The sequence below is a fragment of the Callorhinus ursinus genome, unplaced genomic scaffold (assembly GCF_003265705.2).
Source record: "Callorhinus ursinus isolate GAN/ISIS: 27379988/994484 unplaced genomic scaffold, GSC_fseal_2.0 scaffold12, whole genome shotgun sequence".
Classification (NCBI taxonomy): domain Eukaryota; kingdom Metazoa; phylum Chordata; class Mammalia; order Carnivora; family Otariidae; genus Callorhinus; species Callorhinus ursinus.
The window spans coordinates 43,175,971-43,203,736 of record NW_027397074.1 but is presented as its reverse complement, the minus strand read 5'-3'; the positions used below and the strand labels follow the sequence as shown (position 1 = coordinate 43,203,736).

Genomic DNA, 27,766 nt, shown 5'->3' with positions numbered 1-27,766 from the left:
AAAGAAAATAACCCACTGAGAAAGTATTAACCGAAAGAGAAATTTCAGACCAGAATCAACAGAAATTAGTAGCTGGATATAGAAAGGTAGGAAGAAGTCAAATGACTCTAAGGTAGCATTTCCTGGAGCATAGCCCCGGAGAAAACTAATTCTGAGGATGTTCCTTACAAAAAGGAATTTCGTGATCAAATAAATTTGAGAAATGGTGCATTTTCCTATCCCTCTCTTGGAAATATTCAAGGTGCATATTGCATATTTAAGTAAGTCCTTAAATTCTTAGACATTTAACTTTGTTTAGCCAGGTATATTATTTTACCACAAAATCTTTAATCATTTTGAGGGACTTTTGGATGGGGATTTGGAAATGACTAGGAAAGCTCTCAGATGGAAAGAAGAGCTTCAGGAATCGAGAACTGAGGACCTGGTGCTGCTTAAAACACTCTCCTTTTTTCTGTCTTTATTATTTGCTTGTTTCTGCTATGCTTTGCATGTCAACCTCATTATCTTACTGCACACAGTCTTCGTGTGAGCCCTCAGCAGCCATAGCTTAGCAACCCAGGGCAGAACTCTTGGTTTTGTTGGATTTGCTTGGTCCCATGGACTAGTTACTCTTACCCTAAAGATGGGATGCCCTTATTGTCCATGAGTACAGCCCTTTGGCCAGAGGGGCAGGATTTGTTAAGAGAAGGAGGCTGGGAAAGCTTATTGGCTGGAAACAAAACATGGCCACCACATCACTGTAAATATCCATTAATATCTTGTGGCAGTCATATGCTGGGGAACTGACCTTGAGAAATGCTGCCGTGGGATTTCTAGTGCTTGCGAATCATAGTGGTTGTCTTAACTGAGCGAGGACACGTAGGAGGAAGAACCAGTTTGGGTTCTGCGTGAGGAGAGAATGGGAAGACAAAAGTTGTTTGAACATGTGGAGTTCATTAGATTGGAAATATTTTGTTTGTTTTGTTTTAGATTGGAAGATTTCTGAGCCTAGAGACTATTAAAATACCATCCTGCCTTGAAGTTGACTGGCACAGTGCTGTGTACTATAGTAGGAGTTCAGTAAAGTTGAATGGATGTATGCAGTCAAATGCTCTACCACTGAGCTATACCCCCTGAATGGATATATGAATTAGCTGCGATAAATTGATCAATTTTACAAATTAGTAGAATTGGAGATGAGGCTTATTTTATAGGTGAGGGCACTGAGGCGCCAAGCTGTTGATTTGCACAAAATAATACTGTTAGTGTCAGACCTGGAGCTTGAGCTGAGGTCTGCTGTTCCTTCCCCACTGCTGCCTACTCGCCATATGCCAGACTTGGTCTTCTTACCTTCTTCTAATTGCCTGCTTCGGGTAAATCCTTTTTCTGATTTGCTTCTACACAGGGGCTGCCTTTTTGTAGTTGGTCTGCCTTGAATGGTATGAATCTACAGTTCATGCAAAGGCACCACCATTTCTCATGCCTATAGGGAAAAGGGAAACTAAATAACCATAGCCTCTTGGCCTAAATCTGGCTTCACAATTAGGGAAAGCAGCAGCCCTCACTTTGCTCCCAGTTATTATCTTGGGATTGATTATTGCCTTCTCTTAAATCTTGGAGCCATTTCACTTCACTTTACATCCTCTTATATTTTGTACCCCCACCCTTCAGCCCAACCGTGCCAAGACTCTAGGTGGCATCTCATTTTTATGAATGTTGGCAGGTATATATCTGTGGCACATATAACATGGTGGGATTTTTTTTCTCCCTACTACCATGTTTGTGGCTTAAGTTCACATACCAGTTTCTATGGATTTATAATCGTTTGCTTCTTTCTTTAGCCCAAGCTTTTGGTTTAACCAACTTGATTGTAGATTTTGTGCTTTGGTCAGTCTCTTGCTTTTTTCAGCTTAACTCCTAGATGACCTCTCCTCAGAACTTGTGCATATTGTCTTTGGGGAAGCCACCTGGCCTAGTGAAGTTAGGATACTACTGGGAATCAGAGGATCTTAGTTTGACCCATTTGCCTCAACTGTGTACATTTGCTTATTTTCTATTAATTGTTATTTTTTAAATGGAGATTATAAGACTAGTATGGCTTTCCTCAGGTTTCTCTAGATAACTACATTTAGGGCTCATAAAAATCATTATATTAAACATTATCAGCATGTTAAAAGTTAAGAGCATCTCACTGAAAATACTCTGGGGTTTTAGTGTGTGAGAATCAGAATACCACCAATAAAAAAATTTTTTTGGTTTTTTTAAATTTATTTTATTTTTAGTTGTGGTAAAATACACATAAAAGTTATCATCGTAACCATTTCTGAGTATACAGTTCAGTTCAGTAGAATTCACTTACATTCACATTTTTGTGCAACCATCACCACCATCTATCTCCAGAACTCTTTATCTTGCAAAACTGAAATTATATGCTCATTAAACAGCAACTTCTGGGGGGAGTCACCATTTTGCTTTCTGTCTTTATGTGAATTTGACTATCTGGGTACCTCATATAAGTGTAATCATGACAATGTATTTGTCATTTTGTGACTGGCTTATGTGACTTAGCATGATGTCTTCAAGGTTCATCCATGTTTAGCCTGTGTTAGAATTTCTTTCCTTTTTAAGGCTGAATAATATTCCATTGTGTGTATGTATCACATTTTGTTTATCCATTCATACATTGATGGACATTTGGGTTGTTTCCACCTCTTGGCTATTGTGAATAATGCCACTATGAAAATTGGTGTACAAATATCTCCTCAAGACCCTGCTTGCAGTTCTCTAGGGTATATATCCGGAAATGGAATTGCTGGATCATATGGTGATTCTATTTTTATTTTTTTGAGGAACTACCATACTGTTTTCCATAGTGGCTGTATCATTTTATATTCCCACCAATAGTGCATGAGCATTCTAATATCTCACATTCTTTCCACTACTTGTTGTATCTGTTTGGCTTTATAGTAGCCATCCTAATGGGTATGAGGCTTTGTTTGGTATTCTTAAAGAATAAATTCTGATTCATATATATTGAGCCAGAGTCTAGACTTGGAACAACAAGTTAATTGTTGTCTTTGTATTTGACATACTGACCAAGTTACAACTATTGGCTATGCACATAGTCAGGAGGTAGGGTGTATTAAAGGGTAAGGAGGGAAGGCTATCTATGAGATGGTGATGTATGTGGCTTGTTCTTTATTTTCAATAAAAGGGGCAAGAAATATTTTTTATTGTTTTTTAAATTTTTTATTATGTTATGTTAATCACCATACATTACATCATTAGTTTTTGATGTAGTGTTCCATGATTCATTGTTTGTGCATAACACCCAGTGCTCCACGCAGAACGTGCCCTCTTTAATACCCATCACCAGGCTAACCCATCCACCCACCCAAGAAATATTCCTTTTTGCTATGATTCATTTTCGTGAAGCCAGATGAAGAGTTCTCCCCACTTATATTGTCAACATTCAGTAGTTGCCTTTATCACATATTTGGTCTCACAACACTTTGTAAAAGTTTTATTACACAGGTTTTAGTACTTGAAGTTGACCACAAATATAATGATTTTTTATTACTTCCTATAGGAGTGTTTTTCTACTCAATAAGGAAATAGTGTGATCCAAACCCTGTGTAAACAGCACGTCCTTGATCCTCATGCAAATCTGGTTACTCTTCCTTAATGTTATGTTGTGCAGCATCAGAAATGGTTACAGAATAATATATAATAGCTGAGCGCCTAGAAAGAATGAGAGTGGACTGAGTCCAGCTTCCATTTAGAAGCACCACTTCTTCCACTATGCCCACTCCAAAATTCAAGAGTCTAGATTCTCAAAGGGATTCCTGAGTGGTTTCCAGAGATGATAATTCCTCGTTAGCTGAGTGTAGCTTTTTAGCACCACCTTCTCTTTAGTTTCTTGCTGTCCTCAGTTTACTTTGGTTTGCTATGAGGTTATCATCTTGCCTTTTCTTACTCCTTCTTACTCTCTACCCTCCCTTCTCTGTCAGCCGTCACTTCTTTTTACCTACCCCCAAAGTTGTAAAGAATATATGTGAACAATCAATTCTCTGTAAAATAGAAGGCAGGTGATCGTCACACTTGTTTTACTTCTCAAGCAGACTGGAGGGGGGAAGCCCGAGTGGTGTGGAATATGGCAGGAATTGGATTACTCAAAATCTGGTTGTTGGCCTTGTGATTTTTAATGCTGAATGCAAGGAATGTATAGAAGATACCAGATTCCTATTACAGAAAAATGTTGCAAATTATGCAGCTCCTAAAGAAAGTCAAATAGAAATTAGAAAAGTCTAATAAAGTTGCAAGATATTTAATGAAAGATTTTTTTAACTTGGCTTTTAGAAATTAATTTTAAAGCTGAAAGATACATTGTCTACAAGGTGGAGTTTTTAAAATCACAGTCTCCAAAGGCATTAAGTTAACTTTCTCCTTGGACTCCAGACATTAAGCTATCAGAAGCCAAGACTTTCATTGCAATCCAACACTGTGCACCATCTTCATCTGGGGTGAATGTCGGGGAATTGGTTTTTAAAGTGATTTTCAAAATGAAAGCAAACCATTTTGTTTTCTGATTTACCGTACCCTTTAAAAACCCCATTCTCTTTCTGTCTGATGGCTTCCATACTGCACTCACTGGTCCTTCTCAAGCCCGCCCAGCTCCATGTGGAACGTTCTGTTGCTCTTTCAGCATAAGCAGGTCTATTGTGATATTTATCTGAATTCAAACAAGGCTAATTAAAAGAGCTGCTGACAGTTGTTGTGATCTGACTTTGACTGCAGCTTGATGGTCATTATGGGTAAATAATGAACCAGGTCTGCAAATGTAGCAGCTGCCAACTTGGGATAGAAGAACGGCTATTGCTTCCAATTTAAGGATCTATCGACCGCTTCCCTTCTCCCTGCAGATCTTCTGCAGAAAACTAATGTTTTCTGCTGCTGTGTATTGTGGTTTCAGCTGTTTCAGATATAGCCTATAATTTCCTTCTTTAATATTTAACCTAGGACATTATTAGCTTTCAGAGTTAACAACTTTTCTATTTTGAAGAAGTTCGGCTTTGTCCTTATGCATGCTATAACTAGCTAACCAGCTGTAGTATATTTATATGTGTTTCATTTATATTAGGCAGGAAACAGCTAGTCGTAGAAGAACAAGGTATAGCTTTAGGAAGATGTTTCAGAATCCAGTGTAGATGTTTTGTTTTTGGTTTTTGTTTTTAAGAGATAGATGCCTGGGGCGCCTGGGTGGCTCAGATGGTTGAGCGTCTGCCTTCGGCTCAGGTGATGATCGCAGGGTCCTGGGATCGAGTCCCACATCGGGCTCCCTGCTCAGTGCAGAGCCTGCTTCTCCCGCTCCCTCTGCCAGTCCCTCTGCTTGTGCTCTTCTGTCTATCTTTCTGTCAAGTAAATAAATAAAATCTTCAAAAAAAAAAGATTTAAAAAAAAAGATAGATGCCTGTCCCTTGCTTTTGTTTTCTTGAAGGTAAGACACCTGCTGCCAAACCTGTTTCCGGTTTTGTTCACCTCATCAGTGACTTCTGAAATATTTTGATGCAAAAGCTCTATCAGTGCAGAGGAACTTCAGTGACTTTCATTAAAATGCAATATTGAATATATTGTCACTCCATCATGAGCTTTTCCTTGTCCTATTAGCAAGTAGGGACAGGTGCATTAAAGGTAAAAGAAAAGGCAAATTGCATTCCTAGATTAATATACTTTCCCTGCAGATTCCCCACACTTATAAAATATAGCTTCTGGATTTAAAAGTCACATTCTAGAATTTAACACCAGCGAGTACTTAACAACACATCCCTAGCATTTGTTCACCTGCCATGGAAAAGGCTATCTGCATTATGTAAAGCACGAGGGTACAGTGGTGCTTTGTGCATAATGCAGCAGAGCTTCGAGATCTTGCTGGGAGGAAATGATCCCAAACATGCCCCTGAAAGACAAGTCTTACTTTGAAAAATAATGATGAAAAATTGCTTATTTCTCCCATGTATTTGTGTCTGTGTTTATTTCAGGAAAAACTAAGTAAATTTTGTTTCTCTGACTCTAGAATAGTGTTGAGAGTGTTTTTGCTTTTCTGTTTCTAGCACGGATAATGCCAGAAATAGTGTTAACAAGGGGTTATGTTATGCTGGCTTATGTTAAACCAGATCACCCCCTAACATGTGCAGAGCCATTCATCTGTGTCACCAAAACCCAAGAGAACATCTGACATGGACTCTGAAACAGAAACAGTGATCACTTACAAATCAAACATGGCACGCTCTAAACTGATTGTGCATGGCAATCTTTTCTAGAAAGGACAACTAATTGAACATGATAAAGTGTAAAGTTAATTAACACCCTTAAATTTGTTGATTACTTTCACGGGATTATATTGTTCGATGAGTAGCAGCTTTCTGTCCCAGCTGTCGCCTTTTTCAGCGAATGTCGCTGGTAAACAATAGAGACACCATAACAAGTCGTAAATGGTCCCTGTGACAGCAGCCCCTTGTGAGGCTGCATCTGTAGAAAATGATTAGAACAATTGCATTTTAAAGACGGCTCACATTGCAGCCCAAGTCCCATTGGTCCTCTTCTTGATCTCTTTTGATGGCAGACTGGTTAAAACATTTACGTTCTTTTGAGTAAATTAAGTGATTTACTACGTTTTGCTATATATCAGTGAGAGTGCTTTGGTGGCAAGATTTTTTACAGTATCAAAAACAAATATAATTTGATTGTACTTTTTAGATTTCAATCTCTTTCCTCTCTGGATTTGAAGGCCTCTTTCTGATAGTCCTAGAATTGAAAATGATCTCCTTATTTGTGACTTGTAAATGGTTATTCTAAATTATTGGCACTTGCATAATGGATTTTCTGTCATAACCCTTGGTTCAGCTTCTCAGTAGGGATAAGTTCCAAATTTCAGTTCTTTGTTGCTCTTAGGCTATAGACCTTGACATATTCAGGCCTAGTATAACTTGTTGTTATATTTAATTTTATTTTAATATTTAAAAAAATTTTTATAACATTTATGTGATAACCGTGTAAAATACCTTTCCAAAGTATTCTTTCATTTGAGCTGCAGAGTATGTATGGCAAGTGATTTTATCACTATCTTCAGAGGGAGGAACCAAGATTGAAAGGTGTTATACCTTGTCCAAGTGGGGTGACCTTGAATTGTGACCTCACTCCAAGTCTCTTAACTCAGATTACATATTCTTCATTTTTTGTGTTTTCATAGTAATGTCTCCATACATGTGCACTTACACTTACGCATGTTTATGCAGCAGTAAGTGAACGTGCCATTACCGCATATGGAGAATCATCCTACTCCAAAGTTGAGCTTTTTTGATAAGCTAGAAGACATTGTCTTAGTCTTAATTAGTATTCTTGGTTATTTTAGTAACCATTGATTTCTTCTTTGCTCACCTCCTAAAAAGACAATGAACATTTATCACACACATGTTATATGCTGGGTGCTGAGATTCAAACAGCTTTTGCCCATAAGGATCCTTACAAGACACACCAGAAAAATCATTGATTAGAGTAGTGCGTTATTACAGATACCACTAGAAATGTTACAAAAATAGAGAAAGGGGATTATGGTCATGAATTGCTTCTTAGAGTTAACATGAGTCGAGTGTTGGAAGATAATCAGGAGTTAGCCAAGCAAAGGAAAGCAAGGGAATTTCATACAAGGGAGTTGTGCAAGAAAGGCATGGATACATGGGGTTTTGTTGCAGGGAGTAGATGAGAAACCCAGAGAAGTGGTTAAAGCCCATTGACAAGAAAAGTAAAACTTAAAAAGTCAGAAACCATTTTAGGAGAAAAAAAAGAAAGTTCATTGTCTCCTACGACTCAAGACCAAAGGGAAGATACAGTGAGTTATGTAGTTCTTCTTTTTGGTGAACATAAACATACAAGTACTTCAGAAAGAATAATTTTTACTTAATAGAAAACAATAGTGTGGGGAGCCTGGGTGGCTCAGTTGGTTAAGTGTCCGACTCTTGATCTTGGCTCAGGTCATGATTTCAGGGTTGTGAGATCGAGCCCTGCATCAGACTCCCCCCTGGACATGGAGCCTGCTTGGGATTCTCTCTCTCCCTCTACCCCTACCCCCTGCTCGAGCATGCGAGCATGCATGCTCTCTCTCTCTAAAAAAAAAAAAAAGAAAGAAAGAAAGAAAGAAAAAGAAAATAGTGAGACGCTATATAGAAATGCTGAGTAATAGTGAATAATGAATGCTTCAGCTGCTGGTTATGTTCATGTCGACACATAACTTGAAACTTAAGCCTGTTTTGGTTCTTATAACAAATAAAACTGCCAAAGATTGGGACACAGATAAACATAAAATATTAGACTGAGATGATTATTGTTAATCTTGACCTCTATTGCAGATGGGCTGAATTAGAAAAAGATATAAAACAAGAATTGAATTACCTTGAAAAAATTACTACTGCTTTTGATATAAAAATATGATGAACATTGTCTTATTTCATTTACCATCTCCTGCATAAAGTTCCAAATGAGAATTTTTTAAACCATGTAACTCAAGGAAGAACTCCATTTTCCTTGAGGCTGCTTTATTCCTCTCCCAAATAGTGTTTGCCAGGACTTCTAAGATACTCAGACCCATATTTGAAATTCATTGTGAAATCTTTTGGTTTCATTTTTGTATTTGTTCTTAATTCTGATTCTCAGTTTTCTAATTGTTTTCATCTAAAAAGCAAACTTAAGTTGTTTTGTGAAGAGGGGTAGGGTTTTATGTATATTTAGATAACAGGCAGAACTCAGTGTCCATATATAAAACATACAAAATTATTTGCTCAGCTCGTGTTGTTTTAAACTGCTCTGAACACGATCTGCAAATAGATTCAGAATACCTATGCTCTTTTTTTTTTACATTTTATTTATTTATTTTAAGAAGGGAGGTAAACTTTTTCTTTTCTTTTAGATTTTATTTATTTATTTGAGACAGAGAGCACAAGTGGGGAGGAGGAGCAGAGGGAAAGGGAGAAGCAGGCTCTCCACTGAGCAGGGAGCCCGAGCCAGGGCTCAGTCCCAGGACCGTGAGATCAAGACTTGAGCTGAAGGCAGACGCTCAACAGACAGAGCCACCCAGGCGCCCCCAGAATACCTATATTCTTACCAAAGTTTTCAAAGCCTACCCACAGTTGATGGCAAGACCATTACTCTTTGAGAACAATTTGTTTCCTTTTCCACCCTTTCTCTTTCTGAGAACTCATTAGTCTTTCAATGATGAGGTCAAAAAATGGAAGGAAAGAGGGAATCAGGATTTGGTGGCGATTGTCCTCATCCATGACACTTGGTACATGATGCTGCCTTTTGGCATTTACTTCTGAGTATATGTCTCTTTTCCCTAACTGTATTTTATACCTTTTGAGGGCAAAGACTGTGTTTTATACCTACCATGACCTTACATTTTGGACTCTCTGGATAGTTGTATTTCAAATATTCTCCTCAGCACAAGGATGGAGCAAATTGTTAAAGGCACTGAACAGATAATTGCTGATGATATTTTTCTTCTTTGAACCTCCAGATGACTATATGCAGACCTCTCCTGTAGTATTCATCTTTTACTATTTATAATTGTTCACCTTCTCTCTTCTCCATACACATGTACACACTCACCTCCACCACCACAAACACTAGGTTTCAAACTCCTTGAGGACAAGGACAATTTCTTCTTCCTTCCCAGGGTTAAGAACCACTGACAGATGGCTCTCCCATGGTCAGATTTTTTTATGTCCACCATAAATAGGAGTGGAAGGAAAGAAAGAAGGAAGACAGGTTAGGTAATGGAGGCTTCCTGTGATACCTTTGAGAGAGAGACAAAGAGAGAGAGGCTGACTGAGACTTGGATTAGATGTAAAGTGTTTTTCCCCTCTAAGGTTGATTGAAATTGAAGCAGACTCCAGAAGTGTTAGGTGGCTATCCCCTTAAAAACAGGGTAGTCTAGCCACCTGTTTTGAATGGTCTGGGCATTTGCCTTTTCATTTGTACAAATGAGTTCAGTTTTTCTGATTCTGCGGTCATGGGAGAGAAGCACTAGAGTTGTAAATGCTGTAATACAGTTAAGTACAGGATATATTTCGATTTTATGTATACAGTTACTAAAGTGTAGGGTTAAACTACTTGTCCCAGTATTCTAGCAACTGCACAAGTATGTAGTCTGTTTTCCTGTTTTGGGAAGTAGACTTGAATTACAGTGGCATGGCCATATAATAAATGTATTGTTTATTATTGATAGACCTCAAAATCTGTACAGTGTCTTCTGAAATCCATAGGATGTCTTACATAACTTTAGAGTTCCACCTTCCTAGGTAGTATTTCCTAAGCTCAAAATGGTTACATTTATTGTAGGATTACTTAGGTCTTAATTTTGCCCTTGCAATGGGACCAGGCTTCATAGTGTCACACATATAGAGGAATATATATGGAAGGACAGCATTTGGTCCCAAGGAATGCCAAACCTTTAGGATTACCCAGTTTAGTCAGACCCTGACATTGGAGTGTAGGTTATGAAAAAGTCCTAATGATGATGCCACCACATTGAGAGAAAGAGAGTGGAAATACCACAGACTGGGGCGCCTGGGTGGCTCAGTTGGTTAAGTGACTGCCTTCGGCTCAGGTCATGATCCTGGAGTCCCGGGATCGAGTCCCACATCAGGCTTCCTGCTCGGCGGGGAGTCTGCTTCTCCCTCTGACCCTCTTCCCTCTTGTGCTTTCTCTCATTCTCTCTCTCTCAAATAAATAAAATCTTTAAAAAAAAAAAAAAGGAAATACCACAGACTTCTGAATTAAAAGATGAGTTATTATTTCTTTTGTGGTCTTTCTTGCTTAAGTAACTTACTTCTTCTTTTTGAAATATGTGTTTGAACAAGTGAGAAAGTACACCTGTCAAGAGATTAACCAGCTGAGAACCATTGTCAGCATTAATTTTCCTTTAATAAATGACTCTGTGAAGCTGTTTAGCAATCTGTAATCTAGATACAAAGCTATTGACCTATGATGGATAGTGCCGGATTTGTTTGTAAGCTTTGACTTAAATCGTCTACTTAATTTTCCTAGGTCAGATCAACAGGATTAGGAGTAAGGATGGTTATGTGGTTTGAATAAAAATGGCTATAGAAATTGAGCAAAATAATTGTAAAACAGTAATAATGATCTACCATCTTAGTGAAGTAAATTAGAAACTAACAAAGTGACAGACACTTAAACTTCAACATTCTCAGAATGTTCAAAGGACACAGAATGGCTAATTAAAAGCATTTGTTATAATTGGGTTTTTGTACATAATCATTTCCAAAGTGTGTCTGAAAATATTGTGAAATAATGTAATTTAACCATATATGTGAGCATCTCAGGTTTTCGTAACACATGGGCATTCCCTCTTCCACAATTATTTGGCTAAAATAATGCTGACCTCTTTTGCTTTTAATAATTAGTTAAAATAGCATGAACTGTAAAATGGAAAAGGCTACTTGACTTGGCAATAGCAAAATATTCACAATTTCAGTGAAATAGGGATCTCTTCACTTGGGCTTTTTATATATATAAACTATGTATTTCATTGAATAAATTAAATTAAAAAGTAGGCCATTACTTGCAGTTGTCTGTTCTAACGGCCAGGTTTGATACATAGCACAGACAATTACGATTTCTTTATTCCTAGCTATACTATAAAATAAAGTGTAAAGGCAAAAACTGTACTAATATAGCTCTTCCACATACTTCCCTGGTTTTGATCAACAAAACCTAACTTGAAAGTTATGAATTAAAATTTCTCTAATATTAAAAAGAATAAAAATACTCTTGGTTTTGTTTATAGTTAATAAAAATTTAGATGAATGAAGCTTCCCCTCCTTTTTTAAGACAAGTCTAAGACATGTTTTGTGTGCTAACCAATCATTTCAATCAATGAATATGCATCAGACCTTTGTTTAGAGCTATGAAGGAGTAGCCAAACCAAAGCTTATTTCTTCCTCCTGCTCATATCACTAGGAATGAATTGCCCAAAAAGTATATAGCAAGAGGGAAAAGAAAAATCAAATAATATTGGAAAGTGCACATCAGAATAATCAGTCTAAATAAGCAACTGTTTTCTTTACCTTAAAACGGACTCTGGCCATCTGAAAATGCCTACTTGTCTGGGGAGAAAGAGCCAGGTCCCTCTTTGTAGATCTCATTTGCAGATAGTATGTGGAGAGTAAGCTAATGGGCCAGAGACCCTCAAATCCAAACTCAGGCAGCAGACCCCTCAGGCTGTTCTCATACTGGTCAGGGCACAAGTTACCTTTTTCATATATTTTCTATTACTGAATAGATTTCTTAGAATAATAGGTGCACGTGAATAAAGTGCACATTTCAGATTCCCATATCTCTCATGCCGTGATTGTGCGAGATATTTGAGATGAATTGAGAATAAGAGTTTGAATCTGTATGTCCCTTTTGGTTTATGATTAAACTCCACAATACTTAATTTTTAAAATATTCTAGGAGAGGGGCACCTGGCTGGCTCAGTCTGTAAGCATATGACTCTTGATCTTGGGGTCATGAGTTCAAGCACCATGTTGGGTGTAGAGCTTACTTAAAAATACACACACGCACACATACACACACAGACACACACGTATTCTCAGGAGAGATTTAGAGTGTCTTATATGTGCCTGACATAAATACAGTTTGGAGGCAAGATATTTTTGTTTTGGGGTTTTCTCTAATTTTTACTACCTACTTAAACACTTGAAGAAATGTATCCTTTTGTCTATCCCTTTACCCCCAAACCATTCAGGTGTGGGAGCTGCTCGGTCTGGGAACCTCACGTTTATGGTGGGAGGAGTTGAAGATGAATTTGCTGCTGCCCAGGAGTTGCTGGGGTGCATGGGTTCCAATGTGGTGTATTGTGGAGCTATTGGGACCGGGCAGGTAACATTTTCACATTAATGACACTGACTTGATAATATAAAATTGGCTAATGTTCATTTCTCTTTCCTGACCACATTCTTATTTCTTATTCCTCCCTACTTTGTTCAATCTATGGATTTTTTGTTTGCTCAGAATTTTTATTTTGTTTGTTTTTTTGAGAGAGAGAGCATGGGGGGGTGGGGCGGGGGAGGGTAGGGGCAGAGGCAGAAGGAGAGAGAGAATCCCAAGCAGGCTCCATGCCCAGTGTGGAGCCCAACTCAAGGCCTGATCCCACAACCCTGAGAACATGGCCTGAGCCAAAATCAAGAGTCGGATACTTAACCAGCTGAGCCACCCAGGTACCCCTTTGTTTGTTCAGGTTTTCTTAAATTAATTTGGAATAAATTTTCCATCATTCCTGTTGGAATTAAGTGGACATCAGCTGATTAACTTATTAAAAAAGATACTGAAAGTTCCATCATTCAGATTCTTTTTTTTTTTTTAATAGGTTAGTTTCTTTTTTTTTTTTTTTAAAGATTTTATTTATTTATTTGAGAGAGAGAGAGAACGAGAGATAGAAAGCACGAGAGGGAAGAGGGTCAGAGGGAGAAGCAGACTCCCCGCCGAGCAGGAAGCCCGATGCGGGACTCGATCCCGGGACTCCAGGATCATGACCTGAGCCGAAGGCAGTCGCTTAACCAACTGAGCCACCCAGGCGCCCCCATCATTCAGATTCTAATACATCATCCTAGTGGCCACTGAAATCATTCTCAAAACTGCTTCCATATGAAGTGCTCATGGTGTCTGAATTGCTGTTATCCTCCATCTAATTACTTGCTATAGTTCTGTTTGTAATATAGTCAGGAAGAAGTAACCTACACACTTTAATCTTTTTTTTTGAAAAGCAGATAATTTTCATTTAGAAATGTATCAATTCTCTAATCAGATAGAGGTGAATAAGAACACTGAACTCTGAAATCAAAGTAGTTGTCCCCCTCCCACCAACACGCTCGCTGTCACTAGTCTCCTCTCTTCTTAATCCTTGGTCCTGTCGCTGGCACCCTCTTTATCTTATTCAAGACTTTGGTATTGGGGTGCTGGGTGGCTCAGTCATTGGGCATCTGCCTTCGGCTCAGGTCATGATCCAAGGGCCCTGGGATCGAGCCCCGCATCGGGCTCCCTGCTCTGCGGGAAGCCTGCTTCTCCCTCTCCCTCTCCCGCTGCTTGTGTTCCCTCTCTTGCTGTGTCTCTCTCTGTCAAATAAATAAATAAAATCTTAAAAAAAAAAAAAAAAAAGACTTTGGTATTATCTCAGATATACCTGTTGTCTCCATTCTCTTGTCCAGTCTCCAAGTTCTGTTGATTTTTGCTTCAGTGTCTCTCGTTGTTGACAGTCTTCACCATTCCTCACATTACCTGGTCCAGTCTCTCATACCTTGTGTACCGCTCGGAAACCCTGGATGCCAGGTTTACCACTCTGCCCAACACTGAAACCAAAACCAACTCCATTAAGATGTTTGTATCATCATAGACATCCCCATTCTGAAACTTTGAATGGATGCCTGTTTCCTGTCAGGTCAAATTTTAACTCTCCACCCTAGCTTTCACAGCTCTTGCCCCAGTCTTAACTATCAAATTTCTCACTATTCCTTAAAACATACGTACATGAGTCTGTTTTCTTACTGTTCTCAGGAACATCCCATGATCTGATATATTTAATCCCTCTTATATATTTACGTTTTTCTCTGCTCTCCTCCTTTCTCTCTCTTGCCTATTTTAAATTCCTGGCTGGACTTCTAAAAGATGGGTTTCAGGTTCCATTTCCTCTCTGCTCCTGCCTTCAGCGATCTTGGAATTCCTACTGTCTCTGTCTTATAGCCATACAATTTTCCACTCAGTTGTTTTTGTTTGTGTGTTTGTTGTCTTTATCTTCACTGTGTTACTCCATTGCCCCAATTAGAATGTAAGCCCCATTCCATAAAGAGCAATTGTGCTAGGATTTTGTGTACAACGTGATGCCTAGAGCTAACACTGCCATATGATATATATGTGGAAATTGTTAAGAGAGAAAATCCTAAGAGTTCTCACCATAAGGAGAAAAATATATATATACATGTATTTTTTTGTATCTGTATGAGATGACAGATGTTAACTAAACTTATGGTAACCATTGCATGATATGTGTAAGTCAAATCATTTTTATGCTCTACAGCCTGAAGTTGTACAGTGCTGTATGTCAACTCAATATCAATGAGACTGGAAAAAAAAGAGCTGTCATGCCACATAGATCGGTATTCCTTATAGACTGAGCTCCCAGGAGGAGCTTGGTCACCACTATGGGGTTCTTACCCAGTGGAAGGGTCTGCTACCAGATAGCCTGGTAGGCTCAGAAGGAGGCATGTGGCACCACGTTCCTTTGCCCATTTGAGAGAATCAACAGTTAAATGCTCTGATTTTTAGAAAGAAACCTGTGGAGTTGGGTAAAGAACAACTTCCTGTGAAGTACAACTTAAAAATAACAATATTTAATATGTACTCCATTTATTTTCAGGCTGCAAAGATCTGCAACAACATGCTGTTAGCTATTAGTATGATTGGAACTGCTGAAGCTATGAATCTTGGAATCAGGTTTGTTGAATATATATTTTCATGTACTAACAGTTTTTATGAGCTTCCCTATTTGATTTTCTGATGTTGAAAAAAAATGTTCATGAGAGATAAATGAGTTGATCCAGGAGCATTTTGAAAGTACTTCATTATTGAACTTTAATAGACTTTGCTTATTGGACGACCAATAGGACCCTAGAGAGCATGAATACTCTTTACCATAGCCATAAAATGTATTGTGCTGTATGTTCAAAGTTACATTATCCTCCATCTCTTCTATTGTACTGAAATGCAAGAAACACTTCTACTATAAAATTTAAACGTACTTTGCCAGTGTAGGACAAATTTGTATAAAACAGCATTTTAATGTATAGTGAATTCAAGTGTTATCCTATCACATGACTGGTTTTATGTATCTACTTTAAATATAGTCTCCAAAATCTACACTAAAAAGGCTCTTGATTGTTTAGTCTTGGGATAAACTGGATGGCATTCATAAAGCTGCAACTCATGTGCATAATCCTTTCATTTTAACTTGTTTGTGGTTTTGTTACTTTAAATTAAGGATATATCTTTCCGTTAAAATAAAATGGCATTCATACTTTGCTTAAAGTGATTCAGGAATTTTGTTTCTCCTATGATGATCATCATCTTTTAGAATGCTTAAGGTTAATGTCTTAATTTTAGCCTTTAATCTTTTGGGTTAGGAATGCTACATATGATTAATCACCTAATTAGTTTTTTTGAATGTTTTGTATTTCATGATAATAAATATATGTTTCTTACTTTAGAAAATGCTTAATTAGCAAGGTGCTTTATTCAGGTGTTTTCTTCACACTTCCCCAAGCTGCTTACCAGATATATCACAAATCGGAGTAGTGTTTCATATCACTGCTTTTGATAAAAGAAATAAAAAGAGCCAAAGTGCTTGAGGTATTTTTTAAAACACAGTAATGGATTCACATTTCCTCTTAATTACCATATCAAGATGCCGCTGTTTATTGAATTGCCCTTGTCTCAGATGTTAAACTATCTTGACCTATTAAGTTGTCATGTTGTAATTGAGATAAAAGAGGAATTTGCTTTGCATCAGTGCTAATTGGTTTATCAATATCCTGTACCATTTACATTTTAAAATTGAATGTCTGTAAGATGGTAAGGCATATCTGTACAAAGCCTTAATAAAACTGGTAGTATACAGGAAGCTGTTCAGAGTGGTATGTCTGTATTATAGCCAGTTTCAGGCTATGGGTCACTTACTCATAAAATGAAAAACTTGTTACCAGTAACTTGTTTTCATGTCCATCCTCTAGACTAATTTCATGGAAGAGAAAGATGTAAATTTCTGGAACCAAAATTGCATACAAAATTAATTGGTGTTGATAGTAGGATTAGAGCATTAGTATGCATATGAATCTTTAGAATTTTATCTTCATTCTTCTGGGTATAAATGAATATCTAATAAAAAAGCAAAAACATAGATAACCTAGGGTATACTATACTAGAATTTCCCTCTTTATCTTTGCCAGTTTATTTTATATCCTGCTTCATACTTTGAGCATTACTGGATCAGGGTATTCCTTAGGCATAATGATGTATCCTGTGGTCTTCCTCAGATAATTTTCCTAGTAAAACTCTTATTAAATGATCACTTGCTATTCTAAAATGAAATTTTTGTATGGTTAGTGCTTATAGAAGTCTAACTGCAAACACCAGCTAATAAAGAATAGTATGAAAGTCACTTGAATCAAATGAATTGAATAAAATGTATACAATGAAATATATACATTGACTACTAGAGTGAGTTTGTTATAAAAGAGAAGAGGAAAAGTGATAAAAGTCCAAATAGAAATGTTAAGAGCAAAAGCAACAAATAGATTTTCCTTTATTATTGGCCTTAATCCTAAATTATGATACAAACAGCATTTAGAGAGATGAACCTTTAAATGTTTAAGTTTTCCAAAACTGTACATACATAATGTATATCTCTATATATAATATATATTTTATATATACTTATATCGGTATATATTTCATATATCACATATAAAGAATGTATACAAATTAGGAACTCCCTAGTTTTACTTAACTGTTATAATAATTTGTAAGTTCCTGGTGCTTCAGATTATATGAATGAATTGCTTATTTTCATAACATTAGGATTTTATCAGTTTATCTTACAAAGATTCTCAGTGGTTTGAAAGTCCTAAAAATGATTGCTTCTGGTATTGTCTTTTCTCCATGGTTTACAGACATGGTTTAAAATGACAGGATTGTTCTCTAATAGAGTATAGAGAGTGGCCACGATTTATTGAGCTTTGCAAGGTGAAAGAGAAAATTGGCATCAGCAAGCATAAATTCCCAAGTAGTAAATTCCCACAAAGTAGTACAGCATCAAAGTGGCTCAGCCACATTTATATTCTGTTCACTCTGAAGTGAAATTTTTTTAGAGCATTAATGTCAACATTTACAAATTGAGTCCCCTATTCCTATGAAGTGATCATTTCTGATTAATTTCATCCTCATAAGTCAGTATTTTTTCTAGAACACTTTCCCATTTTTTTAAAAAAATAGAAGAATAAAATCATAGTTTAAAACTCTTATTGACCCTATGATCTTTTACAGTGACTCTTTATGGATGTTAGTGAAATTTTAAAATGCTATAAAAAAAAGTAAAGCATAAAAAATATGGGTATACAACATATTTTGAGAATCTTTTTTCTTTTTTTATTATTATGTTAATCACCATACATTACATCATTAGTTTTTGATGTAGTGTTCCATGATTCATTGTTTGCGTATAACACCCAGTGCTCCATGCAGAACGTGCCCTCCTTAATACCCATCACCAGGCTTACCCATCCCCCCACCCCCCTCCCCTCTAGAACCCTCAGTTTGTTTTTCAGAGTCCATCATCTCTCATGGTTCGTCTCCCCCTCCGATTTACCCCCCTTCATTCTTCCCCTCCTGCTATCTTTTTTTTTTTTCTTAACATATAATGTATTATTTGCTTCAGAGGTACAGATCTGTGATTCATCAGTCTTACACAATAAACAGCGCTCACCATAGCACATACCCTCCTTAATGTCTATCACCCAGGACCTTTCTACCTTCCAACTGGGTTCTAGTTGGGACTTAGAACATAGTTTTATGGCACTGAAGGTACCCTGCTTGCATTAGAGAAGTTTTGTTCCTGTGCATCACAAAGGAACAATGTTGATAATGGAAGTTTGGCTATTATGTTTTTATTTTTGCTCCACTGGGAATTGACTTTTTTGTTTTTCTTTTTTTCATTATTGGTGGCCACCAGGTCATTCACATTACCAACCAGGGCACAGGCCCCTCTAGCAACAACCATATTGTCTTCCACCTTAAAAGAAACTTAAAACAGTTGAACCTCTGGAAGACTGTTCAAGATGAGAACTTTTCCACAAGCATAATTTTAGTTTCTTGGCTACTGCCCTTGGGACGGTGTTGCATTTTCATTTAGGTGATGAAGCCTCTTAGTTGTATACCCTAATACATATACAATAGATAACAAGTGGCAAAAGGTCTATAATACAAGTTTGACCAAATTTCTTTTTTTTTTTTTTAAGATTTTATTTATTTATTTGACAGAGAAAGATAGCGAGAGCAGGAACACAAGCAGGGGGAGTGGGAGAGGGAGAAGCAGGCTTCCGGCTGAGCAGGGAGCCAGGACCCTGAGATCATGACATGAGCCGAAGGCAGACGCTTGATGACTGAGCCACCAAGGCGCCCTGACCAAATTTCTTAATAAACTGATAAAACACCATCGTATTGGCTTATTGACTGTAAGTTCACTACCCACCTGACCCAGTGAGACTCAGGATGGTGGGATTTTGGGTGTCTGTCAATGCCTGCATCCCAGCTCTGCCACAGACTTAAACTGTTCTCATCTATAAAATGAGAGAAATAATAGCATCTATCTACAGGGTTGTTGCTAAGATTAAATGAATTAATCCATGTAAATCTTTTAAAACAGTTCCTGGCACATTATAAGTGCTCAACATGGTAGTTATCGATGTGATTGATGGTGGTGGTGGTGGTTAGTGTTTGAATTGAGTTGTACCTTTAAAGCAGTTTCTTCAGAGCACTCCCCACCAGTTGGCATGTCTATTCATGTGCTTGTTTATTGCCTGTCTCCCCAACTAGAAGGCATGCTCCATGGAAGGGGTTGGCTTTATCTGTTCATTGTTGTATCTTAAGAACATACCTAGTACATAGTAGGTACTCAAGAAAGATTTGTCCCATGAATGAAAGGGGGAGAGAGAGGGAAGGGAGGCACTTCCCCTGCCTCAGGTAAAAGTTACCTGTGTGTATGTGTCTTAACTGGCCCATCCCTAGAAGGTGGGCACAGCCTCTTGGCTTCTTTACTGTGTCTCCTTGGCTCCAGGCACAGCACCTGCACATGGCAGATCTGTGTAAACAATGATGAGTAAGTGAATGATTGATTAAAACTGACATAGTCTTAAGTGTTTCATTTCCAGATCTGTTTCTGTGATACAAACATATCAGTTCAGTGACATAATTTGCTTTGTTCTTACATAAAACCAGACAGTATAGATACTTCTAGAGAATATAAGGTGAACAAACTTTTTTGGTCCTTTTAAAAGCCTTGGTTACAGTGAAGGCAAACATCTGGATTCTCTTTAATTTTTTTTTTTACGGTGTATGCATCATTTTTACTTCTCTCAAAAGTTCATTTAGAATTCTTATGATTTAAAGGTGAGTAGATTTGACACAGTGATGTTTATTTGAGTTGCATTATATATGCGGTCAGAGCAATGAATTCATTCTCTGTTTATATCAGAGAACATTCCAGCAATTGTAAAGCCACATGCATGCACGCGCATACTCTCGAACCACATCCAGTGGCAAGTTATTATGGGGACTGACAGACTGTCATCCTTTTGATGGCTTGAGCTGTATATCTCCTGAACAGCAATGGGGCTCTTATGCAGAAAGTATCATATGTTCCCAGCCAATTTACAGGGAAACAGCAATAACATTTTATCATGGTTGAGAGCCCAGTAGCTGCTTCCTATTAAACTTGCCCTTTCAGATACCTGTCTTGGATTAATTTGTTGATTTCAAATGGAAACTCAGTCTTCTCCAGTGAAGCATGACGTTCTAGGATAGACTCTCTGAATGACAATTACTGTGTATTCTAGCTGGTTTCAGACCATTACAAGCCTTAGGCACAGTGGAAGACAGAGGACTTCAGTAACTGATTTTAATATTATGTCTAATTTTAACTGTCAGTTATATATGTGCCAGTGAAAGAATTCTCAGAAAGATGAAATGCAAAACACTTCTAACTTGCTCTTTTTAATGATACACTTTGCTGTAGGGTGGGGAGTCGGGGGAGGAAAAGCGGAGAGGGAGTAGCCGTCTCCTAAAGGGGAGTCAGCACAGTGGGGAAGCATCAGATTTGCAAGTGAGCACGTAGCAACTGCCGCCTGGCTTTTTTGCGTGCCCCTCGGGATGCTTCTAAATAGTAATATGTTCACCAAACAGGGTTCCATAAATCAGTGCCAGTATTTTTCCTTGAACACTCAAGAAAAATGAAATGTAGGGTTTTACAAAGGATAATAAGCTTTGTTCACCATTTTGGTGAGTCCTAGAGACAGAGCATGAATTGCTTGAACAGTAAAGACTGTTGTGAGGTTCTGTTGAGTATAACCAGGTAGATTATGAAGAGAGGAGTATCTCTGCTGCTTTAAATGTGATGAGCCATTTTAAAAGAAAACCTAAATTCAGAAGCGCCTAAATTATATTTCAAGTGGAAGGGAAGAACCATGTTTTGGGGTCTTAAAAATGTTCCCTACTCATGGAACACATTAGACATAGATATTCTTGAACAGTTGTGCTTAGAGAATGTATTTGCAGTTACAGCAGATTAATTGATTGTTAATATCTTTGGGATTTTACTTTTCAGATTATTCCCTAAGCACATTGGCTTTATCTTTTCCCAAGTCATCTGCTATAACAGCATACTGATAGCCTCACTTTATTTAAAAGGGGAAAGAAGGCAGCAATAGCAAACTACACCAATAACAAACTTGGATTTTTATAAAGGAATGAATGAACTGTTGACTTTCTTTCTGGCAATCTACCATTGAATGGAATGTATGGCAGCTGATTTAGAGTGAATCTTCTCTGTTATAATCCTTAAGAAAACCCCTGTAATAACATGGGCCACCATATGAATTCACATATGTGGCATGCCATATATATTCCTTGAACCACGGCTACTTCTTGAAAGCCTGATTATATAACAGTTGTATTATGTGGTAAATGCATACTTATCCTGACTGTTAGCCCCAACCCCCTGCTGTAGCATTGGAGGATTGTTGTACTGCTCGTGATACTCACATTGGGAAATAAACAGACATAGGTTTCAAACGCAGGAAGTAAACAACTTAGGCATGCCAAAATGCACAATCTGTTTCACATTTTCTTGTGTCTCTTTTCAGTCTCTTTTTTTTCTTTTAATTCTGGAAGAGATTGGTTCTAAGAAAAAGCAGAAAGCTTTTATGACAATTGTTTTATAATGGCTCTTTGTATGAAAGAAACCAATAAATTGCTGGGTAGAAAGTTTTATTTGAAACTTGATTCAGTGATACTTAGCAAAACTCTGCTTCCCAAACTGCATTAAGATACTCAGAATCAAATTATTATAGCATTTTGATTCTCTTTTTTTTCTGGGTCCACATTGAACAGCCGTTGATGCCATCAGCTCAGTGATAGAACAAATGATGTTTCCGCTTGGGCAAGCTTTGTTTTATCAGGATCAGTAACCTTATCAGCAGTTGACCCAGAACTATAATGCATGTCTCTGAATAGATAGCATATGTCACAGCTCTGTGCAGACTTGCTTCATAAGCAAGATCGTCTAATGAAGATTTAATAAATAAAGAAAAGTTTGCAGCAAGAAATGTCTTCTTTTATAATGATAACTTCTCTTAAGCTTGTTTTACTGCTCATGGCTCATCTCTTGCATTCATTCTCATGAAAGCTAAAAGAATAAACATACATATAAATGCATCCACACGGACTCCCATGATGCATAGTTTATCTTTCTTTCTGAAATATATCATTTTGTGAGTGAAGAAGGTAGAATTTAGATTATCATATTGGTTTAAGGTTCTTATGTGACACATAAATGCAATAATATCCAAAAGACTAGAAAACCCATGTGTGTGATAAACCCACAAGACTTCGGCAGTTGTGTGGTGTTTGTTAAAAGTAGGATAGTGCAAAAGGTTTTCTCTCAGTGCAGAACTTTCTGGATCTGAAATGTTTAATCACTAGCTTTTAATACCCTATAATTTAAGATTGGGTTCTTTGCTTTCATCAATCTGCTTTGATTTTTGAAGACATATAATAAATGGAGAAAGAAGATGGAGCATCCTCATACGTAAGTAGGTCATGCATGACTTGTACATTTTGACATTTAACACTTCTTTTCTTTGACCTTTGACAGGTTAGGGCTTGACCCCAAACTATTGGCTAAAATCCTAAATATGAGCTCAGGACGGTGTTGGTCAAGTGACAGTTACAATCCCGTACCTGGGGTGATGGATGGCGTTCCGTCAGCTAATAACTATCAGGGTGGATTCGGAGCAACACTCATGGCTAAGGTACGGTAAATGCAGAGACGACCCAAGAGAGGGAAAAAGTGCTTAGTGGTCTAATCCCTCACCCCCTTTTAACAAAGCATATACCTATCCTAGAAGGCAGGATTACTAAAATTCACTCACTCACTAGAAATCAGTTAAAACTTAGCTTCGATAAAAACCCTTATCTTGTTCATTTCAGATGAGAAGAATAGGCTGGGAGTTTTATTTTGTGGGTTTTGGGGTTTGTTTGTTATATGAGATGGCAAAATTTGTTCTTCATCAGAAATTTTCATTAATTTACCAAATCCTTAGAATGGAAGCAGTAAGAATTTTCTGATAATACGTTGACATTGGATACACCCATCACAAAAGAAGAGAGGATCTTTCTCATGATACTAGATTTCTAAATACATCTTCCTGCTTTAAGAACATGTATTGATGTGTAAAGTCATTTGAAAAGCAAATTGTTGACCTCCTTCTCTTTGTGATCTCAACTTTAGAAAATACTTTTTAGGGGGATAGACTTCCGGATTTCTGTGTAGAGCTATTTCCCACCCCACCCTGCCCCCATAATTGACTCCGCTCCCCCCCATTACAAAAGTAATAAAGCCTATACCCGGACACTGTATTCAGCTTATTTTCCTTTACTCTCCATGGCATTCTGCCCATTCTGTTTCTTAATATGCCTTGAATTCATACAGTCCCCTCCTCTGCCCCAACCAGTACCTTGGCTGAGCCTCCTTTAGATTATACCATGTCAGCCCTTTACTGGTCTCCTTGCCTTTCATAGTCCTCTTCGATTCATTTTCTACATCATGGGAACGAGTGGGCTCCCTGAGATGTAAAAACCCGAGTGTGCCTTTTCGCCTACTAAGTCTGTCTCATGGTTTCCAATCATTTGTAGATGAAAGTCTGTCTCTACGAGTTGTCTTACAAAGCCCTCGATGATTTAGCCTTTGCTTGTCCTACCAGCTCGTTTCTGCCCTCGCAGCCCCTCTCTTTGCTTCAGTCATACTGAACTCTGCCCCTTGTTGTCTCTCACCTGCAAACCTCCAGGCTGGCTGTTCCCTTGCCTGCACCCCATTTGCCCGTGCCCCCTCCATCCCAGCTTCTGGCACACTTCCTGGCGTATCATCAGCACGCTTTAAATATTTATTGGATAAAGCAGTGTTTGAACTATTTCTTATTTTACAGTTTGTTTCTCCTCATGTTTCATTTAAGAAAATACTTATTTTTATGCCAGTCTGTATCCTGTATTTAGATTTGCATGTCCTCCACACAGGCTTTTGTAATTGTGCTGTGTGGTTGTTGTTAGAAACAGGAAGTAGCTCCCTAAGTGTATTGTTTTCATTGAAGCTGCGGGTGATTTATTAGAGCACATGGAAGGATGGAAGAATCACATTTATGCTCAGTTTCCGTTCTGTCTCCATATGAAGTGAGTTGTGAGCCGCTGGCTTACTCAGTTCCTGTAATACTGCTGATGGTCAGAGCAGAGGAAGCAGCTAACAAGTAGAGTGTAGTAAGAGGTAGGAGGCTTCTCGTCAAAAGGGTCAGATGAATTTGTCTGGCCTCCTGGTCCTCTGCCGTGCTGGCTTTGTCTGGGGGCTCCGCTCTCGCTGTCCTCTCCGGTGTGGTTGGCCTGGCTTTTGCTGTCTGCTGCAGTGGCTCTGCCCAGGAAGAATCTGCCACGGTTAAGGTCTTCCCTTTAAAACGATTTTCTTGATAATAAATGATTGCATTTTCAACTAACAGCATGAGACAGTGCGGGAGTAACACATGGAAGTTACTGGTCTCCTTTAATCTCATTTCCTCTCTGAAATGCAGTTGTGATTTCCCTTATAAAGAGGAAGATTTATTAATTTTGCTTGGAATGAGAGTACTTAGACAGGAACTTAAAAAAAATCTTTCATCATTTTGGATTGCTGTTAACAAAAACACACCATAGCTAATTAGATTCGTATAGAGAAATCGATGGAGGTTAAAGAAATCCCTATCAATGCTACATTGATTAAAGCAGTCATACCTGCTTGGGCAGATCAAGGCTTTACTTCCTAAGAGATGTTTTGCTCAACTGCCATTAAATGTATTGTGGGAGGGGATATGATGGTAGTGTGTCGTTGAAGTAGAGGCTTTTACATTTATTTCTAGGTCTCAGCATCATAAAATTCTGTCGTGTTATGTGTATATAATCAGAACATAGTCAATATGAAAACTAGATCATTCTTCTGCGCTCTCCAACCTAGATGTTGGTCTGTGATGGCCACGAGAGAACAACATATGGAAAATCACGACTCTTGGTCCTCCCCCAGTATACCTATTTCCCTGTAAAACATAACAACTTGGTCCTCCATTAACTTGTTGAAACTTTATTATTGTTTTATATTTTTTCCTGAACTACCTACTTAGCTCATGAATTCATAAATATTTTATTTGACTAGTGAAGTGGAAGATCTGTTTATTTTAAATTACATATCATAAGCTTCAAAGGATGCCTTCTTTTTCTAACATTTCAAGATAAACAAGCCTCTCAGACTTTGAGAGACTAATCACTTTTCTCTTTTTAGAATGTGCATCCTTTCAGGTAACAGGCACCAAAGCTATTTTACTGTCCATGTTTTTGGTTTTGTTAGGTTTTATCTGGGTTATGTACTTGCCCGTTGAAAAACTCTAGACTTTTCTTCTCGATAGTATTGTGTTCTCTTTGGTGTGTTAAGTTTAACTCCGAGTTCTTCTGTTCCAGTTAACTAGGTTAAAAGTTGAATGCAGTCTATGTAGATTTTCTCTACGTCCTTTGAAAATTAACTCATCTTACAGATATGCTGCAAAACAATGTCAACAAGAGAGGTTTGTCTGGGTATAAGCAGTAGTGCAGCTGTATGTTTGTTAACTGTGTGGGTAACAATTAAACTCCCTTTTTAGTTTGAGGAAGCTATAGAAGACTTTAAGATTAAGCAGTTTTTTCAAATCTGTTGTCTACCTGTGAAAATTATACAAATAAGCACAAAGTCCTGTTTGCACGTATACCATCATACATATTCAAGAGACTTATTTTTTCTTTGAATAATTTTTTCCTTTGAGTGGAGCGTATCAATAAATGCTCCATTATCAAAGACTTCCTCAGAAAGTAAAAATATTTCTCATCTTGCTGCTTCTTTTACCCTTTCATTGTTTGCTGACTTTTCCATTGGTGGGAGAAGTGAGGATGGTAATGGTAAGAAGATCTAGTTGGTTTTGACACTAGTTTGCAGCTCTTATAAAATCACAAAAAAAATGAAATATTATTCCAGTTATCCAAGACTTCATTGTCTTCCATCAACCTCAGATAGTTCAGGTTTGGACAAGATTCCATTTTTATGGTAGTGGATATTCATTAGCTATCGGTTAACTATAAAAGATTTATAATGTTAACTTTTGTCTACTTTTTTTTTTAATTTTTAAAGTATTTTATTTATTTATTTGACACAGAGAGAGAGAGCACAAGCAGGGGAAGTGGCAGGCAGAGGGAGAAGCAGGCTTCCTGCTGAGCAGGGAGCCCGAAGCGGGGCTCTACCCCAGGACCCTGGGATCATGACCTGAGCTGAAGGCAGCTGCTCAACAGGACTGAGCCACCCAGGCACCCCACTTTTATCTACTTTTAAACAGCCATAAGTTTTCTGAAACCCTCAGAATGAAGCATTAACTTGCTGAGATGTTAACTGTCACGAAGGCAGATGTCCCATTGCACTTAAAATCCAAACTCCTTACCAAATGCATTAAAGATGCTGTGTTTTACCTGTGTCCATCCTGGACTCATTTCCCTCTCCAGCTCCCTGGCTCACATTCAGCCTCATTGGCCTGCTTGCTATTTCTTGAATACCCAAGCCATGTCCCCCCACATGGACTTTACCTTGCTGTTCCATCTACCTGAAACTCTCTTCCCCCTACTCTCCAAAGAACTCACTACTCCCTAACATTCAATTTGTAGATCAGGTGTCTCCACCTCAGAGAGATCTTCCCTAACCATTTCATCTACTAGGACTCCCTTCCTTCCACCCAACCCTTGCTGTTCCGCCACTTCCCAACCCCTTGCCCCGCTTTATTTTTCTTCATAGTGCTTGTCCTTGTCTAAAGTTTTAGTATTTGTTCTGTTGTCCATCTTCCCCAAGCTTGATGAGAACAGTGACTGGGTCTTACCATGCCTGTATCGCTAGCCCTTGGAACAGTGCCCAGCACACAGCAGTTGCTAAATATTTGTTGCATAAGATATTGAATGGATATTCAGTCATAATGGGGTTTGTCTTAGGCTTCCAGGCTTCTGCAGATTTGAAAAAGCATTTCCCTCTGTGATCTCATCTGTGTAGTAACCCCTGTCCAAAATCAAAACAAAACAAACGGGTCTGGTGGAGGAGTGGAGAGGATACTCAGAAATTAAGGTTTCGGTCTGGAGCAGTTTTGCAGCTATATGAAAGTACTTATAAAAATATATATAACTTACCACAGTATTCGTAAGTATCTTATTTTTTCAGACCTCGTTTCTTCTTCTTTGAAACCAAAGCTTTAGGAGCCACAGTTCCAAAGAGCCTTAACTACCAGTCTCAATGTGTTTCCTCCTGCCCTTGTTT

General features: G+C 38.0%; 1 protein-coding gene across 1 annotated transcript in view; it reads left to right on the top strand.

Moving 5' to 3' along the window:
- HIBADH (3-hydroxyisobutyrate dehydrogenase) overlaps nt 1-27,766 on the top strand; it is a 104,593-nt gene that overhangs the window by 75,871 nt on the left and 956 nt on the right. The window contains exons 5-7 of the mRNA XM_025873068.2: nt 12,803-12,936; nt 15,467-15,543; nt 23,030-23,186. Coding sequence (XP_025728853.1) covers nt 12,803-12,936; nt 15,467-15,543; nt 23,030-23,186 — 368 coding nt within the window. The remainder of the gene's footprint in view (nt 1-12,802; nt 12,937-15,466; nt 15,544-23,029; nt 23,187-27,766) is intronic.